General features: G+C 45.5%; 1 protein-coding gene across 1 annotated transcript in view; it reads right to left on the bottom strand.

The window, feature by feature from the left end:
* LOC125298868 (potassium channel subfamily K member 2-like) overlaps window positions 1–12,500 on the bottom strand; it is a 72,105-nt gene that overhangs the window by 5,664 nt on the left and 53,941 nt on the right. Inside the window, exons 5-6 of the mRNA XM_048249735.1 lie at window positions 10,482–10,668; window positions 5,641–5,780 (exon numbers count right to left, since the gene is read on the bottom strand). Coding sequence (XP_048105692.1) covers window positions 5,641–5,780; window positions 10,482–10,668 — 327 coding nt within the window. The remainder of the gene's footprint in view (window positions 1–5,640; window positions 5,781–10,481; window positions 10,669–12,500) is intronic.

Raw genomic sequence — 12,500 nt, 5'->3', positions numbered from 1 at the left:
TAGAGACCGGTCACTCACATGCACCAAGTCCTTTATGTGTGGTATTTGGCGATAAGTTGTCAAACGAAACAATGAAACCATCAAAGCTAATTCGACATCTAGAGTCCAAGCATCCTACACCCAGAATGAATTTCATCAAGCCAGTACCTTCCTCGAAATGTTGCCATCTTTGCTGCCATCTTCAGGGGAAAGTCTGTAGGAGTCGATTGCTGAGTATTGGGTAACACGCTCTGAAATTCTGAATTTAAATGGCCGTTTTAAAAAAAAAAAAAAAAAACATAGTCCAGTCCATACTACTTCATTTCAATTTCGAAAGAAATACTGGACTATGTTTTAAAAAAAACGGAGAGGTACTGGCTTGATGAAATTCATTCTGGACTCTATCGACCACATAAAGACCTCGGGATACTTGGTTTGGCTTTAGGTGCCCTATACTCACTACAACGTAAGTGTAATGTTGTTTGGAACTGTAGAAGAGGTATAAAATAGCGTTTATATAGCCAGGCGGAAATGATATGCCAGCGTTACTTCCAGGCCTAACGAGTTTTGACTAAAAGCGGTAACATCGAACTTTCTCAAAACACATCCGAATGACATGATTTGGATGTCAACTCAAGGTATGTACTCCCAATCATCCGTAAACTGATCTAAAGTGCATTTTACTCCGGATAATTCCTTTAAGGCTGACAGCCCTAATACAAACATAACATTAACCATCTCCTTGCTTAACTAGTTGTAACTGTCGCTAGCTAGCTGGGGTTTGTGTCGTATAGATGTAGCCAACCATGTTCAATCTTTCTGCCAATTAACATTAGCCTACTATAACTTCATTGAGCAAATGCCAAACTCCGATGTTGATCTGTCATCCCTTTGCACCCTTCTTGATTGGCGTTTACCACAGTAGCCTTCTAAATAATAATGCGGATTCTTTGAACTCTTTTGAACACAGATCCGCTGTTTATAAGGCCATAGCATAGAGACCCTACATGTACAGATGTACTGTTCGTACAACAGGACAGGAGCACGCAAAATAAATATATCATTCAATCTCTATGGACGAAATTCTCACTTGACCCACTGGCAAACGGCATGTTGTGCTACTGAGACCTTGAATTTCCCCTTGGGGATCAATAAAGTATCTATCTATCTATCTATCTATCTATCTATCTACCTACCTATCTATCGATCTTTATCTCTATCTATCTATCTATCTATCTATCAATCTTTATCTATCTATCTATCTATCTATCTATCTATCTATCTATCTATCTAAACGCACTGACACCAGGTCGTGGGGCCCCCTGGCGGCTCGGGGCTCCAAGCAGTTGCCTGCCTTGCCTGTTGACAAGGTGCGCCTCAAGGTTCTCCTCCTCTCCTCTCTTTTCTTCCCCCTCCTCTCTTCTCCTCCTCTCCTCTCTTCTCCTCCCCTCCTCTCTTCTCTTTTCTTCTCCCCTCCTCCTCCTCTCCTCTCTTCTCCTCCTCTCCTCTCTTCTCCTCCTCCTCTCCTCTCTCTTCTCCTCCTCTCCTCTCTTCTCCCCTCCTCCCCTCCTCTCCTCTCTTTTCTTCCCCCTCCTCTCTTCTCCTCCTCTCCTCTCTTCTCCTCCCTCCTCCTCCTCTCTTCTCCTCCCCTCCCCTCCTCTCCTCCCTCTCCTCTCTTCTCCTCCCCTCCTCCTCTCTCCTCCTCCCCTCCTCCTCTCCTCCCTTCTCCTCCCCTCCTCCCCTCTCTTCTCCTCCCCTCCTCTCCTCCCCTCTCTTCTCCTCCCCTCCTCCTCCCTGTTCCCTGCACTGTCCTGACCTCACCTCCTGGGATGTTGGTTGTAACTGGTCATCCCGCTGTGTTTGTGTGTGTGTGTGTGTGTGTGTGTGTCCTCTCCACTCCTCTCTAATGGCAGTGTGTGTGTGTGTGTGTGTGTGTGTGTGTGTGTGTGTGTGTGTGTCCTCTCTCTAATGGCAGTGCTTCAAAAGCACAAATGCTCTCCATTATTATTTTCTCCTTTCCCAATCCTTCCTGTCTTCATGATTATGTTTTCGCTCTCTCCTTCCATCTCTCTCTCTCCCTCCATCTCTCTCTCCCTCCATCTCTCTCTCTCCCTCCATCTCTCTCTCTTTCTTTATTCTTTCGTCTTTTAATTTTTTCTCTTCTGTTCTCATTCTATGTCACATCTCTCTCTGTATCTCTCTCTCCATCTCTCAACACACACACACACACACACACACACCAAACCAACACACACACACCAAACCAACATTCTCTCTCTCTCTCTCTCCATCTCTCTCTCTCTCTCTCCCCCATCTCTCTCTGTCTCTCTCTAATTGCCTCTGTCTGTCTGGCCCTCGCCCTCTCTCTCTCTCTCGCTCTATCTGTCACACCTCTGTGCATCCCTCTCTTCATCTCCTCCTCTCTCTCCATCACACACACACACATACACACACCCACACATACACACACCCATGCACACACACACTTAAGGAGCAGAAGGGGTTGGTTCTGAGGACTTGCACGCAATCACAGTTATGTAAGCCCTGTCTCGTGTGTGTGTGTGTGTGTGTGTGTCAGTTTTGTGTATGTGTGTCTGTGTGTGTGTATGGTGTGTGTGTGTGGATGCGTGTGTATGTGTGACAGTGCGTGTGTGTGTCTGTGTGTGGGTGCATGTGTGTGTGTGTGTGTGTCTGTCTGACTGTGTGTTTGTCTATATGTGTGAAGTGACACACTTCACAGTTTTAATTGTTCTGCATTACAGCATCTTTATATGTGCATTTTGAGTATATGTCTGATTGTGTGTATGTGTGTGTGTGTGTGTGTGTGTGTGTGTGTGTGTGTGTGTGTGTGTGTGTGTGTGTGTTACTGGAGCAGAACTAATGAATGTGATGCCAAAGTTAGTGTCTCAGCTCTTCAGTGTCTCTGGCAGTAAACAGTGTGTGTGTGTGTGTGTGTGTTTGTGTGTGTGCGTGTGTGTGTTTGTGTGTGTGTGTGTGTGTGCGTGTGTGTCGAGCAGTAAACAGTGTGTGTGTGTGTGTGTGTGTGTGTCGAGCAGTAAACAGTGTGTGTGTGTGTGTGTGTGTGTGAACAATGTGTGTGTGTGTGTGTGTGTGTGTGTGTGTGTGTGTGTGTGTGTGTGTGTGTGTGTGGAGCAGTAAACAGTGTGTGTGTGTGTGTGTGTCGGGAAGTAAACAGTGGGATGGTATAATGAATTCTTCTGATTAGCAGACCTTCAATGTGAAGCCTTTGAAGAGTGTGGCTGACAGTAAAGATTTTTTCTAAGAGAGACATCAGGTCCACACACACACACACACACACACACACACATCTGATATATTTTAATAGAACTCTAACACCACATCTACAGATGAATCTGATATATTATTGTAACGTCGGTGCCTTTCGGACTGTTGTAACGTCAGATTGCTATCCTCCCAGAATGCAATGTGTGTGAATGCTGGATTGTGTAATGTCGGTTTTAGTAGGTGTAGTGCGTTTGCTTGTCATGTATGTGTTAGCTTGTGTAGTCTTTCTTTAGGTTGTACCTCATGTGTTTACCCCGTGTGTTGTATGTGCCTACCCTGTTCGTGTATTGTGCGTGTTTTATTGACTTCCCTTGTGTATCGTGCGTGTTTTATTGACTTCCCTTGTGTATCGTGCTTGTTTTATTGACTTCCCTTGTGTATCGTGCGTGTTTTATTGACTTCCCTTGTGTATAAATTAAAATTGTTTTATTGACTTCCCTTATTGTATGGATTAGAGTGTTTTATTGTGTTTCCTGTGTAATGGTGTCCTGGTGTTTGTGTGATTCCCGCTGCCGCGAATAAACCTTTTTATAAAACACCTTCTATTATTATAGAAATCGAACACCACGTCACACACACACCTGATATATTATTATAAAACACCTTCTATTATTATAGAAATCGAACACCACGTCACACACACACCTGATATATTATTACAAAACACCTTCTATTATTATAGAAATCTAACACCACGTCACACACACACATGATATATTATTACAAAACACCTTCTATTATTATAGAAATCTAACACCACGTCACACACACACCTGATATATTATTATAGAAATATAACCTCTACAGATGGGTCCTTCACTGGAAAGCTCTCTTTCTCTCCTCCCTTCTCTCTCTCCCTCTCTCTCCTCTCTCTCTCTCTCGATCTGGTGATGGATGAATCCACTCTGCACTGGAGTGCTGCCCAGGTAACAGCAGACGGATGATGTAAGGCCCAGCTCTGAGAGCGGAGAGCAGCGCCAGCTCACACACACACACACACACACACACACACAAGAGGCAGCTCCGGCCCACACTCTACTGCTCAGAACCGAGCCATCTTCGACCCACACACACACACACACACACACACACACACACACACACTCTGCTGCTCAGAGCTTCAGTCTGCAGCGTTCAAGCAGTTCCATTTGAGACTGTTTAAAGGCACCGTCAGCAATTCTAAGCCATTTCTAACCCGGAACCCTTTTGGTAACATTCAGTATCTATGCACCAGCTCTATATTAGTGAGTTCACTGTGAATATGCACCAGCTCTATATTAGTGAGTTCACTGTGATGTGAATATCGACCAGCTCTATATTAGTGAGTTCACTGTGAATATGCACCAGCTATATATTAGTGAGTTCACTGTGATGTGAATATCCAGCTTTATATTAGTGAGTTCACTGTGATGTGAATATCCACCAGCTCTATATTAGTGAGTTCACTGTGAATATGCACCAGCTCTATATTAGTGAGTTCACTGTGATGTGAATATGCAGCTCTATATTAGTGAGTTCACTGTGATGTGAATATCCACCAGCTCTATATTAGTGACTTCACTGTGAATATGCACCAGCTCTATATTAGTGAGTTCACTGTGATGTGAATATGCACCAGCTCTATATTAGTGAGTTCACTGTGATGTGAATATGCAGCTCTATATTAGTGAGTTCACTGTGATGTGAATATCCACCAGCTCTATATTAGTGACTTCACTGTGAATATGCACCAGCTCTATATTAGTGAGTTCACTGTGATGTGAATATGCACCAGCTCTATATTAGTGAGTTCACTGTGATGTGAATATCCACCAGCTCTATATTAGTGAGTTCACTGTGATGTGAATATCCACCAGCTCTATATTACTGTAGTGAGTTCACTGTGAATATGCACCAGCTCTATATTAGTGAGTTCACTGTGATGTGAATATGCACCAGCTCTATATAAGTGAGTTCACTGTGAATATCCACCAGCTCTATATTAGTGAGTTCACTGTGAAACAGAGGAAGTGGAGCAACTGTTCACCAAACATAACAAAACTGTTCCAGCCAGTCACCGAAATGGGGGATTGATGATTTACATCAAGAAAATTACATTTTCTTAGCTATCAGAGCTATAGGCTACGGCTACCATTCTGGATGCAACCAATGTCCTGCTACTAAGCTATTGATGCTACAAGAAGAGGCAGACGTGTAAACACTAGCACGCAGCATGGACCTTAACAAACCCCCACGGTGCCATCTGCAGGTTAGGAGTGCAAGAGAGAAATTCAATGCAGAGACACTGTTGGAATTGGTGAGACATTAGACACTCATGTCTTGGTGTGTATGAGTTGCGTTGATGCACGTCCGTACCTCCTCTTTGGTCTTCTTGGAGATCACCCGGAACCAGTCTCCGATCATGCTGAGCACCGCCGCGAAGTACGCCAAGCCCACCAGGATCCAGAACCACACCACGGGCTTGTAGTACTCCTGGTACTCGATCTCAGAACCACCTGGACGGGCCCACACAGAACAGAGAGTCGGGGAGGGAGTCACGCCTGTATGAGCGACTCAACTGGAGGATAGCACAAGTTAACACTGATGGACTAACACACCTGGAGGATAGCACAAGTTAACACTGATGGACTAACACACCTGGAGGATAGCACAAGTTATCACTGTAAACTAACAGCTTGTCCTAACAGGATTCGAGTGAGCGACTGTTTTAGCATGTAATGCTATCTTCCAACGCATCGCGCTGTGTCTCGCACAGTCAGGACATTCCAACGCATCGCGCTGTGTCTCGCACAGTCAGGACATTCCAACGCATCGCGCTGTGTCTCGCACAGTCAGGACATTCCAATTGAAAACAATGTAATAAAACAGAGTTTATCGCTAAAGTTCGCTCGGATCACATCCTGTTAGGACAAGCTGCATCAATCAGCGTACGCATGTCAGAGCTGCACTGGTGCAGGGTCTCTCCAAACAGGTCTCTGACTTCCTTTCACAGAACAACCTTCTGGATCCAAATCAGTCTGGGTTCAAAAGCGGCCACTCTACCGAACGGCTCTGCTGTCTGTAACAGAAGCCTTAAAAGAAGCCAGGGCAGTCGCTCGGTCATCAGTACTCATTCTGCTTGACTTATCGGCTGCCTTTGACACGGTTAATCACCGCATCCTTCTCTCTATACTCACTAACATGGGAATCTCCGGTTCTGCTCTCTCCTGGTTTGAATCCTACCTCACAGGACGCTCGTTTAATGTATCATGGCTTGGTCAACTATCTGCACCTCACCCTCTCACCACAGGGGTTCCCCAGGGCTCAGTGCTGGGCCACCTTATCTTTGCTATCTACACCACGTCCTTGGGACAGATTATCTGTTCGCATGGCTTCTCATACCACTGCTATGCAGACGACACACAGCTCTATCTGTCCTTTCCACCTGATGACTAGGGTTGGGTATCGTTTGGGTTTTATCCGATACCGGTGCTAAATCGATACTTTTAAAACAGTGCCGGTGCCGAAACGGTGTCTGAACCGGTACTTTGTTTTTAAAATGTTTTAAATTAAAATGGTCTTAAGCATGAATTGCTTTTTTTATTATTGATAAGACAAATTTGAACATTAAATTGAACATATTATATTAAATTTACTATCAATATCTCATTGCTCCTACGAATAATACATTTAAATGTTAAAACAGCTTGCCATGCATGCACACACAATGGTAGGCTAAAGCTCTGCTTTCTAGTTTATCCAGTGTAGGCGGTTTGCCATAAGGTATGTTAAAACCGCTTTCCATAAAACTGCCAGGTCATGGACAACGGCATGTGCAAGCAAGCTAATCTAACAGGGACTCTACAGTTAATTCAGTGTGTTCCCAAATGCTTCAAGAAATTTCATGCCTTAACCTATAACACGCAATAGTTTTGAACATGTTAGCTGAGTTTAATTAGCGATAACGTACGGAGATGAGAGTTTCTTTGACAGCTCAGTGACATCAGGTATGTAACCTACATATTTATGTTTTTGCCAGCTAACTTTTAACATGATCTTCAAATTCATTGTGATGCTATATGGGCCTCATGCACATGAAAGATTAATATCATGCCATTATTATGTTGTTTAGAACACACCGTGAAATACAGTTTTCACCTTACAACTTTGCTGATAACATTTCAAATCAATGCCAGTTAGCGCAATAGCAAGGATATTGTGTAACATATAGGCTACTGTTGATGTTGTTTCATAGCCTTTTGCTTGTGTGTAGTTAGGCCCACTGCTAGATTTTGACAAGAACTCGCAATATTGCTTTAAAGTAAAGTTTGGGGCAGCCGTGGCCCACTGGTTAGCACTCTGGACTTAACCGGAGGGTTGCCGGTTCGAGCCCCGACCAGTGGGCCGCGGCTGAAGTGCCCTTGAGCAAGGCACCTAACCCCTCACTGCTCCCCGAGCGCCGCCGTTGTAGCAGGCAGCTCACTGCGCCGGGATTAGTGTGTGCTTCACCTCACTGTGTGTTCACTGTGTGCTGTTTGTGTTTCACTAATTCACCGATGCAGATGCAGAAACCAAATTTCCCTCACGGGATCAAAAAAGTATATATCCATCCATCCAAGTAAGCTACTTGGGCTCACGCAAGCTGTCAAACACTGTCCACTCGCCTATGTGGTGCACCCCTCTGGTTTATACAGTGTTTATGTTAGCTAACTGTATATGGATGTGTTGCTATCAGAGCAAGACGTTAGAGATGGCGCATGACATGCAGTGATGCCTCGTATAAAAAAAAAAAAAAAAAACGCTATTTAAGCACCGAATGAGGCACCAGAAATCCCGCGTTGTTATTCCGATGCCGTTACTACCGTTTCGTCGGCACACCACCTCCAGCTGAACCTCTCAAAGACTGAACTGCTGATCCTCCCAGCTAAACCTACCATACATCCGCGACATCAACATCAAATTTGACTCCCCGTCTGTTTCACCTACCAATCTAGGAGTTGTTCACCGACAACCAACTAAACTTCTCAGATCATGTTGCCTCAGTCACCCGGTCATGCCGTTTAAGACTTTCGACAACATACGGAAAATCAGGACTTACTTGACTCAAGATGCTACCCAACTTCTGGTTCAGGCAATAGTCATCTCACGACTCGACTACTGCAGCGCCCTCCTGACAGGTCTCCCAGCCTGCGCGAGTGAAACCCCTTCAGATGATCCAGAACGCAGGGCGGCGTCTGGTCTACAACCAACCCAAAAGGGCACATGTTACCCGCTGCACATCCAGCTACACTGGCTACCTATGGCGGCCCGCGCATCAAGTTCAAGGCTCTAACCCTTGCCTACAAAGTAGTCTCCGGTTCTGCTCCCGCCTGCTTGAATGCCCTCATACAGACATCGCTACCTCCAGACCGCTCGCTCACTCAGGCTTAACGGCGCCTAGCTCTACCACCCGATGCGCTCAGGCCAATCCAAACTTTTTCTCATCTGTTGTTCCTCGTTGGTGGAACACACTGCCAGTTCCTACAAGGGCAGGAAATCCCTCTCCATTTTCAAAAACACCTGAAGACCCAGCTCTTTAGAGAACATCTCCTCTCATAGCACCACTTACAACAAGTCTTGCCGATCCTAGCACTCACCAGCCGTCTTGAACTGACACGTAACTGTTAAAAACAGCACTCACTGATGCACTTATTCTTACTGTACTCTACCGTTTTTTAAATTGTCCTAAAATTGTTGAGAATTGCTTTAAAACTTAAACTTTTAACCATGTTGTTAGTCGCTTTGGCTAAAATGCGTCAGCCAAATGTAATGTAATGTAAATGTAATGTAAGCTACAGTATGCTGGCGTTTCAGTAAAGCCTGCTGTGTTGCAGTAAAGCCTGCTGCGTTTCAGGGGCCGCCTTGCGTGTACACGACGCCGGCAGTTTAGGAGACTGTAACCAACTGTAACCGTTTTTGAAACCGGCTTCCGAAGTGGGAATTTTTGAAACCGCCGGCTAACTTTCACCGTGTAGACGCCTGTAGGTGCGAAGCCGGCAATTTTATGACAACACAGCCCCACATCTCAACTAAGCCATGACACAGTTTTTTCTTGCCAGTGTCGTTAAAGGTGTGAAAGCGGTAAGAGAAAATTCACCTGGCGGTTTCGTGTAGACGTATCCTCAGTAAAGCCTGCTGTGTTGCAGACGTTTCAGGAAAGCCTGCCGTGTTGCAGTAAAGCCTGCCGTGTTGCAGTAAAGCCTGCTGTGTTGCAGTAAAGCCTGCCGTGTTGCAGTAAAGCCTGCTGTGTTGCAGTGTTGCAGTAAAAGCCTGGCGTGTTGCAGTAAAGCCTGCTGTGTTGCAGTAAAGCCTGCTGTGTTGCAGACGTTTCAGTAAAGCCTGCCGTGTTGCAGTAAAGCCTGCCGTGTTGCAGTAAAGCCTGGCGTGTTGCAGTAAAGCCTGGCGTGTTGCAGTAAAGCCTGGCGTGTTGCGAGTAAAGCTTGCTGTGTTGCAGACGCTTTCAGTAAAGCCTGCCGTGTTGCAGTAAAGCCTGCCGTGTTGCAGTAAAGCTTGCTGTGTTGCAGTAAAGCCTGCTGTGTTGCAGACGGTTCAGTAAAGCCTGCCGTGTTGCAGTAAAGCCTGCTGTGTTGCAGTAAAGCCTGCAGTGTTGCAGTAAAGCCTGCTGTGTTGCAGTAAAGCCTGCCGTGTTGCAGTAAAGCCTGCCATGTTGCAGTAAAGCCTGCTGTGTTGCAGTAAAGCCTGCTGTGTTGCAGACGTTTCAGTAAAGCCTGCCGTGTTGCAGTAAAGCCTGCTGTGTTGCAGTAAAGCCTGCTGTGTTGCAGTAAAGCCTGCAGTGTTGCAGTAAAGCCTGCTGTGTTGCAGTAAAGCCTGCCGTGTTGCAGTAAAGCCTGCCGTGTTGCAGTAAAGCCTGCTGTGTTGCAGTAAAGCCTGCCGTGTTGCAGTAAAGCCTGCTGTGTTGCAGACGTTTCAGTAAAGCCTGCCGTGTTGCAGTAAAGCCTGCTGTGTTGCAGTAAAGCCTGCAGTGTTGCAGACGTTTCAGTAAAGCCTGCTGTGTTGCAGTAAAGCCTGCCGTGTTGCAGTAAAGCCTGCTGTGTTGCAGTAAAGCCTGCTGTGTTGCAGACGTTTCAGTAAAGCCTGCTGTGTTGCAGACGTGTTCAAGCCCTTGGCATGTTTTGCCAGTGGTTGCCGTGGGATATGACTGGTCGACGGTGTCTCACCTGCGACGAAGTCGCCGAAGCCAATGGTGGTGAGGGTGATGACCACGAAGTAGATGGACTCGAGAGTGCTCCAGCCCTCGATGTACTGGAAGATGACCGCTGGGAGCGCGACGAAGAGGACGCAGCCGAAGAGGATGAAGATCACTGTGGAGATGACGCGGATCTTCGTCTGACTGACGTTCCACTTCTGGGGGGAGGGGAGAACACACATGTGATGAATACTTCGTCTGACTGACGTTCCACTTCTGGGGGGAGGGGAGAACACACATGTGATGAATACTTTGTCTGACTGACGTTCCACTTCATGTGATGAATATTTAATCAAAAGGCTGCAAGGGGAGAACACAACACAAAGGCCTCCAACAGGCAGCTACAGTGTTCAAACGCACACACACACACACACACACCACACACACACACACACACACACACACACCAGCACACACACACACACACACCAGCACACACACACACACACCAGCACACACACCAGCACACACACACACACACAACAGACACACACACACACACCAGCACACACACACACACACACCAGCACACACACACCAGCACACACACACACACACACACACCAGAACACACACACACACCAGCACACACACACACACATACAACAGAACACACAGACACACACACACACACACACACACACACACACACACACACACCAGCCCAGCTCCAACAGGCAGCTCCAGTGTTCAAATGCAAAGCACACACACACACACAAACACAGAGTGTGAAGCTGAACAAAACTACTTCAAACACACAACAGAAACACACACTGTCAGTAAAAACACACCGGCTGATTTGGTATGTGTGTGATAGAGAGAGAGTGTGTGTGTGTGTGTGTGTGTGTGTGCGCGCGCGCTGGTGTGTGTGTGTGTGTGTGTGATAGAGTGTGTGTGTGTGTGTATCTCCGCATATTTCCTGTTGAAGAGATCGATGTGTCTTTGAGAATATATATTTTGAAGTTTATGTATCTTTGTACAGTGCATGCTGTGTGTACACCTGTTATATGTGTATGGATGTGTGTGTGTGTACCTTTTATGTGTGTGTGTGTGTGTGTGTGTGTGTATCTTAAATGTGTGTGTGTGTGTGTGTACCTTATATGTGTGTGTGTGTTTACTTTATATGTGTGTGAGTGTGTGTGTGTGTGTGTACCTTATATGTTTGTGTGTGTATACCTTATGTGTGTGTGTGTGTCCTTATATATGTGTGTGTGTGTGTACCTTATATGTTTGTGTGTGTATACCTTATGTGTGTGTGTGTGTGTGTGTGTGTGTACCTTATATGTTTGTGTGTGTATACCTTATGTGTGTGTGTGTACCTTATATGTGTGTGTGTACCTTATATATGTATGTGTGTACCTTATATGTTTGTGTGTGTGTACCTTATATGTTTGTGTGTGTGTACCTTATATGTGTGTGTGTACCTTATGTGTGTGTGTGTGTACATTATGTGTGTGTGTGTGTGTGTGTACCTTATATGTGTGTGTGTGTGTGTGTGTGTGTGTGTGTGTGTGTGTGTGTGTGTACCTTATATGTGTGTGTGGGTGTGCCTTGTATATGTGTGTGTATACCTTATATGTGTGTGTGTACCTTATTTATGTGTGTGTGTGTGTGTACCTTATATGTGTGCAGGGGCGCCTTAATACCACCTGAGGCCCCTGGGCTATATGTTTTTTAAGGCCCCCCACCGCAAATATTAATTATGATTAAATGATAATCTCGGCTCAACATCTGACTGACACATAGCTGCATGTTATTTGGTTAATAACATGCAGTGTAGCCTATCATTATTCAGCCTATGTAAAAAACTTTACATAAACAGAAGAGAAAGCCCTCAATCACGCCCGGCCACCCATGACATATCGCTTTATCAAAAAGGCTAGCCTATTGCACTAAAACAAGCGTTGAACTTTTTACAACACTGGCTGTAGGCTAGGTGAAAGATGGGTACACATATGGACGTTTAAAAAGCTTTTCAAAAGTGCATGTG

The sequence above is a fragment of the Alosa alosa genome, chromosome 8, assembly GCF_017589495.1.
Source record: "Alosa alosa isolate M-15738 ecotype Scorff River chromosome 8, AALO_Geno_1.1, whole genome shotgun sequence".
Lineage (NCBI taxonomy): Eukaryota > Metazoa > Chordata > Actinopteri > Clupeiformes > Clupeidae > Alosa > Alosa alosa.
Note: the sequence above shows the minus strand (reverse complement) of the source record. Positions and strands in the feature narration are given on the sequence as shown.